This window comes from Littorina saxatilis, linkage group LG7, assembly GCF_037325665.1.
Source record: "Littorina saxatilis isolate snail1 linkage group LG7, US_GU_Lsax_2.0, whole genome shotgun sequence".
In the NCBI taxonomy this organism is placed as follows: domain Eukaryota; kingdom Metazoa; phylum Mollusca; class Gastropoda; order Littorinimorpha; family Littorinidae; genus Littorina; species Littorina saxatilis.
Genome location: NC_090251.1, coordinates 38,235,626 through 38,255,972, shown reverse-complemented (window position 1 = coordinate 38,255,972; position 20,347 = coordinate 38,235,626). Strand labels below are relative to the sequence as shown.

The following is a 20,347-nucleotide window of genomic DNA, read 5'->3' as shown; positions in this document are numbered from 1 at the left end:
CATTGTAATATATGTGAAATAATAAGCATACCATTTTTGTGAGACAGCAGTAACTGTCCTGAGCACCAGACCAAGTACAATTCAATTGTACTCTCAAGAAGTTGCATGCAACTACAAGGCGAAGTGTCATACAGACTGACCCACTTGACAATTTATATAAATAACACCACTACATTAGCACAAGCAGTGGGCTACTCAAACAATCTCAGCTTGGAGTGTGATGAAGTAATGACAACATCCGGTGTGGGATTCTACTGTACCTGAGTCGAACTTTTGACATTTCTCATGTAACTGGAAGAATAAGAATACTTATGCATGATCTATCTATTCTGCCAGGAAGAGATTCATTCGGTCTGACTTACTAACACAGTAAATTTTGTGTAAATGCAGTGAATTTTTGGCGCTGACACATTCACTTTAGTTTATATAAACATATTAGGACTCAGCGGAAATTCACACTAAAAGTTGCCTCATGAACATTCACATGAATGCAAAGGAAATATTTTAAAAACACATTACCGCCCTCATACCATTGACAAGGAACCGCGGTACTGATATTGGATTTTACACACATGAATATCATAACGAGGAAATTTATTTCCAAATGCCTAAATCATATTTTACACACACACACACACATACCGTCACAAGCTCACACACACACTAAAAAGGAACAGAGCAGATTAGCCCTCACCATGTGGGAAGATTCCATTACATGACTCACATTCATCACACAGAAGCTGTACATGATTTGCAGACTCCTTACTGTGACATTAATTACTGCTGCATCATTTATAAATGACTCGGGGGGGCATCTCATAATCCGGTATTTAAGTTTTACCAGCATGAAACCTAGCTCGCAGAAAGTCAGCCACTTAGTTGTGGCATCACATCATGTGCATTATAGGAAGTGCGACCAAGCAATCAGTATGCTATGCATGTATACTTTCATTCTAAGTCGAGTCAGATAGAAGGAAAAAAATCATTTAAATAATTAATGGCTCGTGTCTGACTCCTTTGAGTTTGTGTGCACTGTGAGTTACATCCTGTACTAAGCTAGCTTTCATTTTATCGATTAGCTCACCTTATTATGCATCTCATTATCAGCTGCCTGAGTCTTAAGCAGCTGTCTTCGATTGTTTTAATTTTGCTGTTTTTGTTCCAGAACCAAAGGGGTAATTGTTTCCTTTCACTGTTTCAGTGTGCTGTGTAGATCCAAACACTAGTGGCCAGGCTCTGAGTTAAATTAGCTTATCGATGTGAACTCCAATGAAGAGTGCAACACAATTAAACATGTGTACATCAGTCATCTACATCAGCCTGCACACACACACACAGAGGGTATTTACGGCATCTATTCATTTGAGCACAGTTTCATCGATTGTGTGGTCCACTGCTCCACCTTTTTATACTGTTGAAATCACCTACCTTCTAAAAATCCTTTGTTTTTCTATCTGTGAACTACAGTATGTACTTGAGTCAAACAATATGTTGCAATCATTAGGGCCTGACAAGATCTCACATGAAATTGAATATGACAAGCTTGAATTAAGCAAGAGAGAGTCTTAATCTTAAGACCACTTCATATAAATCAAGGACAGAAAGTACACAAGAAGAAAAGTCTAGAGCATTCAAGACTTTTAATGGTTTAAATTTTGATCCACATTGCATATGTCTGTTATATTGAATGTAATCCATTTGTCTTCTTACTATGTTGACTGAAGAACTAAATAAAAGAAAATTCCAAATACAATATCAATGTAGCTACTCTCTGTTTAAGTATTAGTATTACTATCAGTAAAAGGGTAACACGAGCAGATGTGTACATACCATAGCACCACCTATTCTCATGAGCCACACCTGTGTCAATGACAGGTAAAATCAATCACAGAGGCTATGAGTTTAGCTGGCTGCCACAAGCCGATGCTCAAGCTCATTAAATCTATCATAATTTGATGACACATGCACTCATGTGTATGCAAATCACAATCTGGTTACATTTCATTGCAAACGCTGGGAATGCTTCAGTAACAGCTGATCATGTATGTGTGTTCCTCCTATTTAAAAGCCTAGATCGTTTACACGCTTTCCTGCAATTCAGATTATGAGTAATGAATAAATAATAAAACTGGCTCATAATCCTTGATATGGTATTGACAATTTAAAGACTGTGAAAGTTACTGGGGGGCCTGGTATCTCAGTTAGTAGAGCACTAGACTTGTGATCCTAGGGTCTCGCGTTTGAATCCGGGCACCGGTCAACTTTATTTGCAGACTCAGAGACGGTATCCATGTTCCACCCCTGTGTCGCCACTGTGGCACGTACAAGACCGTGGTCATTCTGCCATAAGTACAGATGGCTGATTACACCTTAACATGCACACGCCTGCGTAGCGTGACTCTGTTGCTGTTAGCTTTCCACTGGGAGGAAGCGACCCAAATTTTCCAGCGATGGGTAAATAAAGTTATGATATTGAAAAGGAATAGGTAGCGGTATGCAAAAATGAATACCATAGTTACATCAAATACAAAACTCCCAAAGAAATACCCGCTTTCCTTATGTTGTGCATTTTATTTAATGATTCATTAATTTACCAAATTGTTTTAAAATTGTTTATTAATAAAAAAATAAATAAAAAAATAAAATAAATTCATGAACTTTTTAGTTTTACTGAAGTACTGTTCTTCATGAAAATACAAATACAAAAAAACTGCTGAACAGCTGAACTGCATGTTTTATAAACACAGCCGGGAAATCAAATGAAGGTGAAAACACAAGGTAAGTTAATAAGCAATTACATACTGTCATTGTAATTTGTTCCAGAGAATCACAAAAATAAAGACGCACTTGGACCAGAAAAGCTAAATGAACAGATCTCTATGCAAAACTCAGGGCCTCATCTTGTGCGCTACCTTTTTCACAGGATGCTGAAGTTCACCCTGGCCTAACGGATCAGAAGAGCAAACAAGACTCTGGAGCATCAGTCGGGACAGCCCTGACATCAAAACTCACCTGCAACCCCTTTCTCTTTTTGTTTTAACCCAGCAATAGTTGACCCAGAAGACTTTCCCACTCCCAGTGTAAAAATGTGTTACAGTTTCAGTGACCATCGCAAGGTACACACATTAGCTAGCAGTTGAAAAAGGTCATGCTTCACAAATAACAATAGTAGTGGTACAGAAGGAAGATAAGTACCAATATATGCTTCAAACACGCAAAATGGACTTCTTTCCACTCTAGTCTAAATGAGTAATATTCCTAATACTGCCCCTGAATGTTATACTAAAGCTTTAAAGTTTGGCGGATGCTAAGCAGTCTTTTTGCTGTTAGCACCAGTACACTTCACAATAGAGGGATTCTCAGACATGCTAAACATACTTATAAATTACTTTTTTCCTTGTTTCCCTTCCTTCGACACAAGTGGGGGAGAGTGACTTTGATAGGTGGGGCGGAATAGGTTAGACTTAGAGGAGAGCTAGGCCATGTTGTTCCTCCATTTGTAATCATGCCTTAGGTTAATAGCATACTATAGAAAACATGCAACTTCATTACCTGTATAATAATAATAATAATAACGATTACTTATATAGCGCGTAAACCTCGTGGTGACAAGCCCAGAGCGCTTTACACTTACATAATCATAATACAAACAAGGAAAGAGAACTAAATCCGAATAAATTCAAACATGGTCACACACACGCACGCACACACACACGCGCGCGCGCGCACACACACACACACAATCTTTCTTTCGTCATTGTCAATGTTCAGGTAACCCGCAATGTCATTCCATGTACGCATACGTTATACTAGTACAACACACACAGGCACACACACATGTATCACCCAAAAAGACCACAAAAAGCCCACTATGTCACAAGATATTTATCTTTTTCTTTTGTCCGAAGCTGTTTTATGCACTTTTGGTTGGGATCCATTTTGCATTCACTAAGTTGCAGAGGACAAAGGTACGAAAACTTCTACACTTGCCTCTTCAACTGTGGCTTAATAGGGTTGGGGATCAAAGGGTGGGTGGTGTAAGGCTAAGGGGGTGGTGTAAATTGTAATACGCCCAAACGTTTCGGCCTGTTACACTAGCTGTTAACCTAATCCTAAGTTGAAAAAATGCAATGAAGAAGATTCATGTCAATATGGCGAACACAAATTTTTTTGTCTCTAATGAAATGGCCACAATATTTAGAGTAGCTAGCTCGGTAATTTTTCTTTCTAACTGTTATTTCAGTACTTTCTACTAAGGCTTTTCATTGGTAAGAACTCGAGCCAGACCTGTCTCCTACTCCTAGAAATGGGCAAAGAATTCATCCTTTCTGAAGTCTGCAAATCAAGTTTCTTTTTCTCTTTTGAAGGGTGAAAACAGTTTTGAGGTCGGCAGGCAGAAATAGGTTGTTTGGGGGGAACTGGAAACTCTTTCTAACTCCTAAATAAAATAGGTAAAAAAACACAAACCAGTTCTAAGTCACAAACCAGTTTTAACTTTTTTTCCTCTTTATACATATAGTGCATGTATAGTCATCAACTCTTTGGATAAAACAACCATGAACACAGGATGAGTGGCCTATGGTACATTGTAATTACTACAAGCCTAACACTTACAGTGGATCAGCTCCATCAATTTCAATTAAGAATTAAAAAAATAAATCTGTGTAAATATAATTGTGTGTGGTTGTGTGCACTCAGTTTGTCTTTTTGTCCCCCCCCCCCTCCCCATCACAGTCACTGTGAGGGGGAGGGGGGGGGACAAAGAGACGAACAGGATATTATCACAGATCTACATATATCTATCTACAAAGGTTAACATAATTGTGACAATGTATTAATCTATTCTGTGCTAAACCCAGGCATTGCTAACATATATTATACTAGATGAATACCCGGCTTCGCCGGGAAGAAGTAGAGCCGAATACCCGGCTGCGCCGCGTACCCGGTGTACGCGATTGACGCCACATGAAGGAAGGGAGATAAACGCGCAAAACACTGGAGAAGATAAGGAAGAGTTACTGGGAATGGACGTACAGAAAAACCATAAAAACCAAAATCGGTTTAGCGCTGCGCGCTGAGAGCACGTGTTGAAAATTTTCATCGACCAGATTGTGTCCGGGGTCTACCTGAATATGCCCACCAAATTTGAAGCAGATCCATCGAGAACTTTGGCCGTGCATCGCGAAGTGACAGACAGACAGACAGACAGACACAAGCCGTATATAGATGATATGCTATGCATGCCGCTTCCTTCTCTAAAGAAGAAAAGTTTGAGAGGGGATGATAATTGGAACACTGATTTATTTCTCACATATATATATCTATTAGTATTACTGGAACGAGAAAGTGAGAAACACAGCAGTTCATCCCCTCTCTCAGTCTCAGTCTCTGTATCACACACACACACACTGCAGGGATGTCGTTAGGCGTCGGACATAGACCGATTAAGAGGCTCAAATGTCTGATTCACATAGCCGCATGGCGGTCAGATGTCCTATCGTTTTGAACTGAGCGCTGGCATTGTCCGATAAGAACTCAATGCCTCGGACAGCGCGATATTCGTTAATGTTACTTTCAAGATACACATTTTCAATAAGCGAACAAGCACTCTCGCGTACAGGTGCACTGAAGTTGTACAGTGCGGATCTTGCGTTTGGTACACCCGTCTGCAGCACATTAAAGTTAGGAGTATGGGAGACAACTCCAACTGACTAAGTCTTGCGTCTGCGTTTGCTTTCAGTTCGAGACATTTTGACGAAGCGCACTGAGTTATGCCACCGAAAAATAAAACTCAAGCCTGCCAAAGTTCAGCAAAAGCTGAACACGTTTGGCTATTCAACGGCATCCTGTGCTACATTAGGCAAAAAAATATTTGTCTGTTTCTGGTAACATGGCTAAAAAAAATAGGGTCGGTAGGTAGGGATTTTTTTTTATTTTTTTTTTTTACCCGAAATGTAGACCAATAAAACTAACTTTAAAAATCGCGCAAAGAGACTGGATTCACTATACATAGAGACAAGACACTCAACACATTTACAAATCGTCAGCGGACTTTCGTTTTCACACGTTTTTGTTGTTCATTTTCTCACCCTGTCCTTTACCACCAAAAAAAAAAAAATTTTTTGAGTTTGGAAAAAAAAAGTTTAGGGTCGGCGCCGAAATTTAGGGTTGGTCGGGTGACCAGAAACAGACAATTTTTTTTTGTGGGCCTTATGGTCCAAAAAAGGGGGAGGGGGGGGGGGGGGGGGGGGTATGGAGCACGGTGACCGTCATTCTTGAAAATTAAAAAATTCTGACGTCTTATTGAAATTTCTGAAAGCGGTCAAATGTCCTATTGATGCTGAAGAGCTAGGACATTTGTCCTATAGGTATGAATTTGTAGCAACATCCCTGACACTGTGACACACATGTAGTGATGTACACACACACACACACACACACACACACACACACACACACACACACACTAACACACACACACAACTGGTAACTCATGAATCAGTTTACAGTATACCCCCTCTCTCTATGAAATTTCGCAATATATCTCACCCGTGTCAAAACCTGACTCAAAGTCTGACTTTGTCAAAGCTAGTCAATGAGTGAATGACTCAAATGGCTGAATTCGGCGTAAAACTGTACAGTAATGTACCCATCCAAAGTAAACGTACTGATATCACTACTATCAACAGTCTGGTGGTACGTGAATATAATCTGGCATCATATCTGCGTTTACAATATATCGGGTCAATGAGTCAGTGGCAAGAGACTAGAGCAACCGTTAATTCTCATGAGAGGGTGGGCGGAACTTCCCTTCTTAACTTGCCAGGATAAAGTCACAGAGAACATTCAACCATTGCACTCAATTACATGCCATGGTGTCAGGATATGTGTGAATGAAGACATCAGTTACTGAAATCAGAGCGCAGCTGAGACCCTATGCGCATAATCACCCGTTCTGTTGACAAACACAACTCACCTGAATGTCCGCCATCTTGCTTTCTCGGTCAGCGGAAATGCGCCACCTGTTGAATGGGTCAGGGGAGATAAAATTGTAGCAGACGATAATTCAGACAATAACATATTAGCACTAACAGCTCGTTGTCAACATACATGCCCCGGATTTTTCACATAATTCATCTTTAAATGTTGAAGTGTAAGAGTTTTATTTATCAGAATCGTGATTATGTGCGTAAACCAATGCGAAAAAAAACAAATGGACAACTAAATGACAAAATGATGTGATAAGTAGCCTCCCTTGAACCTTCTTTACTATTCGAGGCAGAAAGATTACATGTTTAGAAAAGCAAGATGGCAGACCAAGACGAAATGATCGGCCAGTTCGCCAACGTAACGGGTGTTAATCCTGATAGGGCTAAGTTTCATCTGGAATCATCAGCATGGAACCTTGAGGTGATTACACGGGTTTTATATGTATGTTTTTGGTAACAACTTGGTTGAGGTGATTGTTTTGGGTACTATCAGCAGTATGAGAATGCAGCATGAATCGACACAAATTGATACATTTCCCAAAGCATTTGACTACGGTATGACGCAGAGTGAATTCTGTGAGCTGACCGTTGATTTAACATATTTTGTTAGCTTTATCGATCAAGCAAAGGAAAACATCTTTTCAGACGTATACACATATGATGTGCTCTTTATTGTGCCCACTTTGGTGGTGGTGGTGGCACTGGTAGTGGTAGTGGTACAGATCTCAGCAACCAAACTGCAGCCCCAGAAAACTTTTGTTGTTGTTGTTGCTAACTAACACTCTTCCCTATTTAGTGGCGTGCGGCATGCCATTTCGATAGCTATTCAGCCTTTACAGAGGATGTATGTAAATAGTGCTAGCAGTCTCTGTGTCCCAGGCTTTTATTTTTACACCTCAGACTTCCGAGTCACATGGGTGAAACTAGCCCGTCAATTGACTGAAATCCGTCAATCTGACAATAAGTCTGTCAATCCGCAATTTTTATTAAAAAGAAACACACCCCGTAGGTGAGGTTTCTTCGCTTTCGGATTCGCTCTGCATCACGATAAAAAAAAAGTTCTCGCGTTTTGGCAGGCATTACGAAGTGGTGACATGATTTCTGCGACAAAGATGCCGGTTTTGACGGAAAACGCATGGACAGATCTTATTGATGTTGGTCTAGCCAACAAATGGCGATGGGACTGGTTGGAGTTCATGAAACTAAAACTGTGTGTGATAAGTTTGGTGCTTGAAACTCAAGTGCTTTTCCTTGAGAACTTTGCACTATAAGAGATGCTACTGCTTAGTTGCTACTTTGTGCAGTGCTACATCATGCTGTTTGCATGTGTGACATTCTGTTTCATCATTTATTTCAATGCCTGTCTGGCAATGTTTGCTTCTTATAATTAAATATTTCGAACTTTTATTTCAGTTGTTCAGTTGTTCAGTTTCTATTTCATTTAGTAATTGGCTGTTGTCAATGTTAATTGTTATCAATTGTGTCGTTGTGTTGGAAGATGCAAGTGTGAAAAGATACAAAAGAAAAATGATTACTTCTGTGAATTGTTTTGATTTTGTTTACCCTTTTTACCATATCATTAGAATCTGAAGGTATTTTTTTGACCTGCATGATAGTGACAAAAAGTGTATTTTTTTGCCAGGAAAGGCCACAAAATCACAATGTATAATGCAAAAATTCGTTTTCGGCCGGGGGGCGTTGCCCCCCTGGACCCCTAACGGGACCCTGCCCCGTACCCCGCCAGGGCCTGGGCGGCCCCTGGACCCCTGCCTCAAAAAATTTTCAGTCCATTTGATTTTCATAGGTTTCACCCATGGAGTCAGACAAAGACTGAAACAGGGACACAGGTGTAGATTAAACTGCTCATAGTCCCCAAGGTTTGCACAGCAGTCCTTGTGCACATGACCACATTGTTTTGTGTTAACTAGGAACATCAGCTAGACCGCCAGGCTCAGTCACATAGCTATGGACACATCAGCCACAGGGCACTTATGCATATATTATAGTTTATAAGTCTGTCTGGCTTGGACTCGTGGGAGGAAGGATTAACGAAGCAAGCACTAAGGCCCAGAATAGTGCCACAAAGTTCTTAAAGAAGCCTAGTACAAGGGTGACACCGTTGTATGCTGTGAGTAGGCAGCATTTGAACACTCAGAACAGTCATAAATTGTTTTGTATTCATCTGCCATCTTTTAAAGGTTAAAATTTGGAGGATACATGTACACCGGATGTATGGCTCTTTACAACAAGCAGAAATAAAGGGAAGTAAGTTACTCATGAAAGTGAAACTGCACTTGTGTGTTATCATGACATGTTGATATCATGACTATTCAGCTGCAATACTAAGTATAACATTAACAATGCGGTCATTTTTTTTCCCAGGTGGCCATAGCCAATTTCTATGAAGGGGCGGAGGAGCATGATGTGGATGAAGGAAGTGCAGCCAATCCGTTGGATGCTGATGACTTTGATGATGTAGTGGAGGAGCCACAGCCACTCAACATAAAGTCGTCCAAAAAGGCTCCCAAAACGAAAAACAGCAGGTACTTAAGTAGAATGCATGTGACACTGGCAGGTGTAGGTGAATAGACGAATCCCGAAACTAGCTCTGTCTGGCTTTAAGGCCCCCCCCAAAAAGGGTCTGTTTACGGTAACATAGGCCAAAAAAATAGGGTCGGTAGGTCGGGATTTTATTTTATTCTCCAAAAAACCATATTTTTACGTTATTTTGCAAAAAAAAACAAGAATTTTTTTTTTTTTTTTTACCCCAAATGCCAAAAAAAAGTCTAGGGTCGCGCGAAAAAAATAGGGTCGGTCGGGTTACCGTAAACAGACCTTTTTTTTTTTGGCCTAATGGGTTGTGAAAGAGTGAAATACCCTTTCTTTTTGTGAGACAAACAATCCACGGGCCAATCACTAGCAAGGGGTGTGTCTGAAACACATGAACAAGGAGCCGGTGTGGATTATTTGTCTCACTACACTACTCTTTTAGTTTCACAACCCATACAAACCGGACAGAGTTATTTCCAAAATTAATCGTCTATTGTAGGGCAGAGTGAACAACTGGTGGTGGAGTATAGTAATAGTTCACCTGGGTTTAGCCTGGAAGAAAAAGACAATGGGACATTTGTCCCCCTCAACTAAATTCTGATGGGACATTAGATAGTCGGAGGCAAAACGTGCAAACCAGGCTAGGCGATCCGAAACTTGCTTTTGTCGAAAGATGCAAAATAGTGATATTTGGTGCCATAATTATGATGCGCAAGCACAGATTGTTCGCAGGATTAGTTGAATACTAATGAATTACATTTTAAAAGCCAATCACAGGGCATTTCACTCGGCTAGGCGCGCGTTTTTGCTTAGGTCATTCCGAACACTGTACTCCCGTGAAAAGTGTGCATGGGGTGGTGCAGTGGTACGTAATCTCAGTGCGCCATTTGACGCACTGAAGGTAATTTGTATGGGACATTTTCAGATGTTATGCGCAAATAGCGCAAGGCGCGCTAGTTAATGAAACCCTGGTTCAGCAGAGAATGATGAGCTGATGATTAGGTAAAAAAAAAAAATAGGTGTGGTTACGGTAACATAGCCAAACAAAATAGGGTAGGTAGGTAGGCAATCACTTTTTTTTTTAAAACTTTTTTTTGTAATGTGGTTCCCCTGTCATATCTGAGAGAGGAAACACTTCCTGCACCGGGGTCAGTGACCGGTCAGTGACCGAGTTTAACAGAGTGGAAATATGTGTGCTCTGTGTGTGCCGCGAGATCAAAGGCAGGTCCATTGTGATAGCTGGGTGGCCCTGTTTATAGACACGACCTTCTTCCCAGGGGTCAATGACCCAGTTTTTGCCATGAGAGGTGGTTCCCCTGTCATATCTGAGAGAGGAAACACTTCCTGCACCGGGGTCAGTGACCGAGTTTAACAGAGTGGAAATATGTGTGCTCTGTGTGTGCGGCGAGATCAAAGGCAGAGATCAAAGGCAGGTCCATTGTGATAGCTGGGTGGCTTGAGAGCTCGAGGAAACTTGGTCAGGGCAGTACCTAGTAGCTGAAACATGCATTATCACAAGTTGTTTGACTGGTACTCAGGCGGTCTCTTTGATTGTTTTCGTATTTAATACACGGATTAGGCGCTTCGTTATACAAGACGCAGGGGTCGAACTCGAGGAAAAAAGTCGCGCCTTATGACGCGGAAAGTACGGTAAACCTACTTGACAGGGAAATAAGTGTGCGACTCGGGCGCTTTCGCTTTCATTGCGTTTTTTGCACTCGTTTTGTTTTTGTTTTTTGACAAATGTAATAAAAAGTTATAGGATCGGCCCCTAAAAATAGGGTAGGTCGGGTTACCGTAACCACACCTATTTTTTTTTTAGGCCTTAGTGGAATAGTAGATATTGCAAGAGAGGTTTAGGATAATGTATCACAAATGCAAGAAAATAAGGTGTATATATGTGAATACCAGTCAGTCACCACAAGCATAAGCTAAGTAACACTCACAGCTATAGTATACATGTGCTGCAGTCTATCTAATCTTTAAGATTTTTATGTTCCCTTGATTGAAATGATAAGTTTTTGCTTTGTTTAATTTATAGGGCTTGCTCTAAGTCTAAATCAAATGTTTATGGGGACAGGTTTGGTACAATTGGTGGCCTGAGAGCAGATGAAGACTCCAGTTCCGAAGAAGAGGGGCAGGCTTTCTATGCTGGAGGCTCTGACACAAGGTGAGTTTTCAACATTAAGATGCCATGCTGTAGCTAATGCAAGGTGGCTGGGATGTGTTGTGCTTAGTTTTATTTAAAACTGCCATCTGAAAAAATATTAAGCAGTAAACAGCCGCCATGTTTGTTCTGCTCCATTTTCACATTATTTCTCATTTTTATGGGCATTATGTTCTTTAAATTCAAGAGTTGACTTTCAGTTACATTTTCCTAGACTGGTGTGCTTTTTTCAGTAAGGAAGAAACACTAGAAATAGGCAGAATGGAAGGGCTGGAGTTCTGGTAGAGAATATTTGTAACCCTTATTTTAGTTTACTTAAAATGAGTGCAACTTTAAAAAAAAATGTGGGTGCGCTCAAAGTCTTTGGAAGTAATTCTACAGTCTTGAGACCATGTGTTACCGTCTGGCATCTGCCTCGCGAGTCCAAGAAAAATGTCCCTCTTTCTTTTTTCTGCGATGCCCGCAGAATCCCTCCATACGGTAGTGCTCTCACTCTGAGACAACTCATACGTAGGCTGTCTAGGGGTCACACTAACTTTGAGTGATGTGTGTAGGTTGCCACAAAACAAGAGGTATTTGAAACAGTGATGGGGATAGAATTCCGTAGGGCACATGAACAATGCAATAATAATTTATACACAATGTTTCAATGAGCGTGACTCCTGTAAAATATGCATGCACATATATTTATTCTAACCCAGTATCTTTCTATTTCAAACTTTCAGTGGACAGCAGGTGCTTGGCCCTCCTTCAAGGAAGAAAAAGAACCCAGAGGGCCTTGTTACAGATCTCTTCCAGTCCGCAAGAGAGTAAGTCCAACTCTATTATCACAGGTACTTTAAAGGGATGAAGTCTTACCTTGGAAGGGGGTGGGGTTCTACTGTATAGTGTGTGTGTTAACAATAACACAAGCAATGGGAACCCGCGGGTTAGGGGGAAGAATTTACCCGATGCTCCCCAGCATGTCGTAAGAGGCGACTAACGGATTCTGTTTCTCCTTTTACCCTTGTTAAGTGTTTCTTGTATAGAATATAGTCAATTTTTGTAAAGATTTTAGTCAAGCAGTATGTAAGAAATGTTAAGTCCTTTGTACTGGAATCTTGCATTCTCCCAGTAAGGTAATATATTGTACTACGTTGCAAGCCCCTGGAGCAAATTTTTGATTAGTGCTTTTGTGAACAAGAAACAATTGACAAATGGCTCTATTCCATCTCCCCCCTTTCCCTGTCGCGATATAACCTTCGTGGTTGAAAACGACGTTAAACACCAAATAAAGAAAGAAAGAACGCAATGGGAAACTAATTTTCTGGATGATGAGTTTGTGCATTAAGTGTCTCAAATGTTTTCGACGTTGATGGTTGGGGATCACCAGAATTTGAAAACATACTTTGTGTAGAAAGGTCTTCTTTTTTTCTTTTCTTTTTTTATAGATCTGATTCTAAGGCAGGCACAAGATCAGCAAAGGAAGCTTTGTTTTAGTTAAAAATGACTTGTGTATCTCCTTTTTGACTTCAGTAAAATTTTGTTTGAAATAAATCAACAGGGAGCCAGAAAAGATGGCATCAGGTGTGAATCATTGTCATTTATGAATACAGACTTACGAACGAACAAACTTTATTACTCAAGGATGGAGATTTTAGGCTCACGCCTAGTCTTACAATCTGTACCTGCTAGATTTTCTAAGACTTGAAGCTTGGTGTTTTTTTCTCTCTCAAAGTCAAACTCTCTCCTTCCTTCTGGATAATATTTAGGTATATTATTACAAGTAAGTCTTTATTTAATCATGTTTGATGTATTGCAGACATGGAGCAGAAGAAATGGAAGCAGCAGCCCCCCCTGCTGGTGCCAATCGAGGGTCTGCTTTCCGTGGGGCCGGATACCGTCTTGGAGAGACTGAGGGTCCTTTAGAAAGTGTTGCGGGACCCAGCCTACGGCCTTCAAGACCTGAGGTAGGTTAATTACATATTGACATGGGTGGGATTCTTCTGGAAATCCGGATTCGATTATGGCCTTTTTTTTCTTTCTTTTTTTCGGTTGAGGTTGGTTCGTCTGGTTCTTCAGGGTTCATGACTTTTTTCAGTCTCACCCATGTATTGACGTGTGAATATGATTAGGCCAAAAAAAAAAAAAGTCTGTTTACGGTAACATAGGCCCAAAAAATAGGGTCGGTAGGTCGGGATTTTTTTTTTTTTTTTTTTTCCAAAAAACAATATTTTTACGTTATTTTGTCAAAAAAACAAGATTTTTTTTTTTTTCCCCAAATGCCAAAAAAAAGTCTAGGGTCGCGCGAAAAAACTAGGGTCGGTCGGGTTACCGTAAACAGACCTATTTTTTTTTTTGGCCTTAGGAGAAATGCGTGTGTGTAAATGTGTGCTGGGCGTTTCTCTGTGTGTCGTACCTCACCTTCTGTTGAACATTCTGGTGCCTTCATGCAAGTATTTTCTATTTTAATTTCAGGTTCAGATGACGCTGAAGATGTGGAAAAAAGGTTTCAGTGTTGACAATGGAGATCTTCGAGAGTATGATGACCCAAGGAACAAAGAATTCCTGGATAGTATACGCGAGGGGTAGGTATTCTTTGTGACAATATTTTTTTATCGAGTTGATCAATTTGTTTCTATTCTGAAGCTAGTATGACTTTGTTTCATGACTGAATGTGTAATATATATATGATGTGGTGTGTCAATTAATGATAAAAATCAGTGAGAAGAAGGGGTGGGGGGGGGGGGGATTTCCTCTTTAGATTATTTCGGGGGTGGGGGGGGGGGGGGTGTTGATTGGTAGCTAGAATTTGTTCCACATATGATAGTATTTAAATGTACGTTGACAATGAAAAACGTGAAAATAGAAACCAGACACTTGAACAATGAGTTTGTCAACACTGCAGACTTTTTTGGCCAGATGCAGCTTTTCTGATGACAGAGAATAGACTACTCAGTAATTGATGTAACATTGCATGCTTTACTGTTATAGCACTGTTCCACAAGAACTGATTCGTACAGCGAGAGGCGGGGAGGTTCATCTCAACATGGAAGACCACCGTACAGAGGACTTTGTCAAGCCAAAAGTCAATACCAGGCCTTTCACTGGCGAAGGACACATGCTGGGCAGGTATGTGAAAGCGAACAAAAGCCTTGTTACTATCCCTGGGCAGTGGGTTTACCCCAGCTTTAGGCAACCTTTAAAGAATATACACATGCTAAAAAGACTGTCTATAAACAACATGACCTGGTTGGCAGAATTAATTTTTGGGCTGCCAGTAAGCAGAGCTGCTAAGTGCTACTCTTTCAACATGGCATGTTACGCTTTAAGACAAGCTAAAGGTTGCTACACTTAAACCAATTATCAAAAGCATGCAACAGTTCCCTCTTTTTGTGAGTCCTGGTACATGTTCTCATTTCTGCGTCCCACTCCGTGTAGCGGTCACAAAATAGCTAATAAAATGTCGTCCACACTGAAAAGCTGCACTGCACATACTCTCGAATGGGCATTTAATATTTTTATGTTCCTACATTCTGATAAAACTTGATTAAAAATGTCTATTCTTGTGCAGTATGACATAAATGCGGATGTAGGAATACATTTTAGAAAATGCTACACTAAATCACAACTTGCTACGCAAAGAATTCCAAAAAATATAAATTGCTACTCTTGAGGCTTCACAAGGTTTGGCGGGTGTGAGTAATGCAGGAGTATGAACACAATCATGTGTGTTAGTTCAGGGAAAAGGCAAAGGCTGGTGAATGACTTGATGATGCTGAGACGCTTGAATTTGTAGAGTGGGGAGGTGCCATTCTCACAAATAATTATATTCTCGATATTTACATTCACAGCCCTGCACCAGTGATTGTTACGACTGCGTCTTCAGGGGATAGCTCAGCAACTCCTGCTGCCCCGGAAGTAAAAATTGATTCTTCCAAACCTGTCACCACTCTGCAGATCAGGCTTGCAGATGGGAAAAGGTCAGTCGCCATCTGTATTGTACTGGGGCACACCCTCTTGACACCACCAAAAATCAGGCCTTAACCCTTAAAGATCCAATGTCGCAATCAAGTGACAGTATATTTTAGCCCCAACGTCATTTGATTTGCTTGTTAAATGTGTTTTAATGTAAACAAAGAAAGCAAGTAAACTGGTCCGCTAGTTTCAAAGACATAATCAATTGAAGGCTGAAAGTAAGATTTTGTGAGGCTGGTAGTTGTGCAAAAGCCTGCTAGAAATCTGGAAGTAGAAGGAACTGGGCATAGTTTTGATAATAAAAAAAAAAACATCTCAAAAATGTAATAGAGACTTCATTCTTGAATTTTACCTGGTCATTGACAATCACTCTGTTGATCTCATTGAAATTGTATATGCATTAAATTATTAATTCCATGATTTAAGTATCACGCTTTTGTGTGTATGTGTGTTATCACATTCTTGAGTTTTTCTGACATTGCTGATGTGTGAATTCTTCCAGAATGGTGTCAAAGTTCAACCTCACTCATACAGTTGGAGACATCAGAAATCACATCGTATCGTATCCTTTGATACTAACAGTGAATATTTTGATTTGTGTGTGCGCGTGTGTGTGTGTGGATAGGTAATTTACTTTCATTACCAATCAAGTTGTAGTTACATGTAGATCTGTATTACCACTGAAGTTTACAGTGTTATGATGACTGCTAGGGCCGTATGGAATATTGATGTTTCAGGAGTGGGGAAAAAAACACCAAAACAAGCAAAATGTATTGTCATTGTTGATAGCTGTCCACATTTTCAGTTCAAAGTGATATATATTTTTTGTTTTCATACAGTAATAAAAAGCATATTCTTTAACCAGTGTCAGATCTTATCCCCAGTATACTACAGCCAGTTTCGTGTTGATGACCACGTTTCCCAACAAGGAGCTGACCGAAGAGAGCCTGACCCTCGACGAAGCCAAGCTGGCTAATGCCGTCATTGTGCAGCGCATGAAGTGAGACTGAGAGAGTGTTTGAACTAGAAGGAAGGATGGGATTAGAAACAGTAGAAAATGTGGTCTGAATGCCCTTGTTTGTTCACCTTTTCAATCCACAAAGAATGCAATTTTCATGAAAAATTCAGGACTGTGGAACCCCCCTTTTAAGACCCCCAAAATCAGAGAAATTCAGGTTTTAAAAAGGAGGGAGTCTTAAGATGGGGGTACATTTATAGATGTTATGAACAGAACATTTAAGAAAACATGGTCTTAAATTGGGGGAAGGGGGTCTTAAAGGTGAGTTTGATTGTATGAGTGAATGTCAGGATAGTAACCCATATTGGGCCGGTTTTTGTTTTTATTTTATTTTTGATGATTTGGCTGTCACATGCTTAGTTACCATATTGTAACAGTTTTGCTCATAACTTTTTTTCTTGCAGACTTTCTCACTTTGACATTCAGACATCATCAGAAATGGCACTTATGTGGCATTCCCATTCATTTTCAATGAATTTCCCTTCAAAACGTTTGACTTGGTGTGAGGCTTATAGTTTGAGTAACATTAATACATGTATTAAGAGAAAGGTTTTGCACGTCAGTCTACCGGCTCTGAAACAGTTCCTTTGACTTGAGGGATAGACAGTTCCTTTGACTTGAAGGATAAACAGATTCATGGCTGCCAACCTTATGACTATGACATTCCTGTTGGGGTCTGGGGGCAACGCCCTCAGAAGCTGAAGATTTTTTGAAAATGAAGGTGCCAAATATGCGTGGTGTCCCCCTTTAGCTTTGTCTGACTTGTCGATAAAGTCATAATCGACTTATACTGCGTTAAAAACCTCACTTAACTCTGACCAGTTCGGGGGTTTTAGGGCATATTTTACAGTGCTGTTGGTGCCTAATAAAGAGTCTGGGTGGCCGAGTGGTAACGCACTTGCCTCGGAAGCGAGAGGTTGCGAGTTCGACCCTGGGTCAGGGCGTTAGCAATTTTCTCCCCCCATTCCTAACCTAGGTGGTGGGTTCAAGTGCTAGTCTTTCGGATGAGACGAAAAACCGAGGTCCCGTGTACACTACATTGGGGTGTGCACGTTAAAGATCCCACGATTGACAAAAGGGTCTTTCCTGGCAAATTTTTTTAGACATATATAAAAATGTCCACCAAATACCCGTGTGACTTGGAATAATAGGCCGTGAAAAGTATATACTCGCCTAACACGCTTGAGATTTACTGGCCGATGTGAATGCGTGATATATTGTGTAAAAAAAATTCCATCTCACATGGCATATTGTAAACGCCATGAGCCTCCCCTCTGGGAGGGTATGTGCGTAGAAATACTCACTATAATAATAATAATAATACTTGCCGAGTGGCTATTTGGGGTCATATTCTAAATGAAATATAGAAAGTTATATATCAAATGAAAGGAAAATGAATAAGCTTTTCATATTTGCAAAGAGAATTGTGCTATCTTTAACCTTCGCCGGCACTCGTTATCGACTACACACGGACGCACTCGTGAGTCCGTGCGGACCCAGAAGGGTGTTTGATTGCAAATATCTCCTAAACGAGTTGGAATTCTTTGATGAGCTTTTAAAAATGCCTCAGACACCTAAAAAGCTATCATCTCCTAAAAGCTCATTAAATTTCAGTGATAATTAATTAATTATACACGGTATTTGGAACAATTAAAATATTATGGGTCTGCATGGCCCCACGAGTGCCACGGAAGGGTTAGCACAATTTTCCTTCTTTGAGAAGTATGGGTCCGCACGGACCCACGAGTGCCTCGGAAGGGTATACACGCTTTTCCTTCTTTGAGAAGTATGGGTCTGCACGGCCCCACGAGTGCCTCGGAAGGGTATACACGCTTTTCCTTCTTTGAGAAGTATGGGTCTGCACGGCCCCACGAGTGCCTCGGAAGGGTATACACGCTTTTCCTTCTTTGAAAAGTATGGGTCCGCACATCCCCACGAATGCTTCCGTGTGTAGTCTAAATTTGACCATTAATTAATTAATTAATTATCACTGAAATTTAATGAGCTTTTAGGAGATGATAGCTTGTTGGGTGTCTGAGGCATTTCTAAAAGCTCATTAAAAAATTCCAACTTGTTTAAGAGATATTTGCAATCAAACACCCTTCTGGGTCCGCACGGACCCACAAGTGCCGGCGAAGGTTAAAGGTAAAAAAAGGTTATGGGGGTGACAACATGACTTTTGTTGAAATTTGTACGCCCATTTTATGGAACACGTGACAAACACAAAGAAGACATTTTTTATTGAGTTTTGCTGATAAACAAAAAAGTTATTGTCACCTGAATACCCCCATCCAAATTTCAAAGTTGGACGTTTCATGACATACGCATGCCTAAGGCCAACAAAAAAAATAGTCTGTTTACGGTATCCCGACCGACCCTATTTTTTCGCGCGACCCTAGACTTTTTTTGGGCATTTGGGGTTTTTTGGGCAAAATAACTTAAAAATATGGGTTTTTGAAGGGGAAAAAAAGAAGAAAAAAAAGGTCTTTGTTTTTTGGCAAAATAACTTAAAAATATGTTTTTTTGGATAAAAATAAAAAATCCCGACCTGCCGACCCTATTTTTTTGGCCTATGTTACCGTTAACAGACTATTTATTTTTGGGGGCCTAATAATGCATTCCTATAACTAACTTATAACAAAAACCCAGCTTGTTTCTGTCATAAAGAGTGTCTAACATATGAGTTTATCCACTGTCCGACCCATCCAATGTAAAATAACCAATTTTTTTTCGATAATTAGTCAGTGGAAAACTACAGGGGGCGGGGCATCGTAAGCTTGCTTACGATGGGTAAGGGAGCGAACTGGTAAGAGTTAAGTCTTTTGTTTTTGATCTTTTTGTTGTTTTTTTGGCGGTATTTTTAGAAGACCAAAACTGGAAAGAAGCACAACTTATTTTCCGTACATGCGCACATCGACTTGGTTGGTCTAGGTTTAACCAGAGCGTCTTTTCACCAGTTTCATTCCCCAAAAAGAGGCTGCTTTCACAAATTATTTTAGAACATTTCCTTTTCAGGAAAATCAAACGAAGTTCGTGATTTTGTGGCGGTTTTTAAATATCGGGAGATTACGAAAAATTTGGGAGGGTTGGCAGCTATGTAGATTACATTAATGGCCTGTTTCAACTCTTTTCTTTTTCCTTTTGTTGTTAAGAATTTAGTCAAATGATCACATGTATCAAAAAATGTCAAGATACCGAAGCGTAGGTTTTTTATTTTTAATTTTCAAAGTATTTGCTTGGGATTTACAATACATGAAGTAAACTGTTCACCCACATGAACCGAGAAAGTAAAAGAAAGTTTGAGAACGTCAACCTCCAGCTGCATGTACATTTGTAGGTACACATTACTTGCAGAGACCGATTATGACAGATATTTGTTCTGATGTTACACGAAGCAGGAGTAGTCTGATATGATGTAATGACGATCTATGTTCTAGTGAGGATACTCTTCTATGAACAAAGAAGATGATGATCTGGAACAGTCTGTTCCTGCCACTTCCCTTTCCAAGAGGATAATGTTAACTTGTGCGTAATGTTTTGTTCACATTTGATGATGGAGTGCTTGTAACTGTGTGTGATTGGGAGAGTGTGTGTGCCAAGATTTGCTGTTTTGCATGAAGTTTCTTCTGTTTTGACATTAAAGAACGCATGAAGTTTGTGAAAAAA

General features: G+C 40.2%; 2 protein-coding genes across 2 annotated transcripts in view; one reads left to right on the top strand and one right to left on the bottom strand.

Moving 5' to 3' along the window:
* Positions 1-7,012, bottom strand: part of LOC138971409 (sorting nexin lst-4-like) — a 35,221-nt gene extending 28,209 nt beyond the window's left edge. Inside the window, exon 1 of the mRNA XM_070344133.1 lies at positions 6,977-7,012. Coding sequence (XP_070200234.1) covers positions 6,977-6,991 — 15 coding nt within the window. The 5' untranslated portion in view covers positions 6,992-7,012. The remainder of the gene's footprint in view (positions 1-6,976) is intronic.
* Positions 7,013-7,279: 267 nt separating this feature from the next.
* LOC138971407 (NSFL1 cofactor p47-like) lies at positions 7,280-20,347 on the top strand. The gene is made up of 10 exons (XM_070344131.1): positions 7,280-7,410; positions 9,372-9,532; positions 11,620-11,709; positions 12,432-12,515; positions 13,508-13,655; positions 14,164-14,273; positions 14,680-14,817; positions 15,540-15,668; positions 16,166-16,225; positions 16,535-20,347. The coding sequence occupies exons 1-10, from the start codon at positions 7,309-7,311 to the stop codon at positions 16,665-16,667; spliced, it is 1,155 nt and encodes a 384-aa protein (XP_070200232.1). The 5' UTR covers positions 7,280-7,308; the 3' UTR covers positions 16,668-20,347.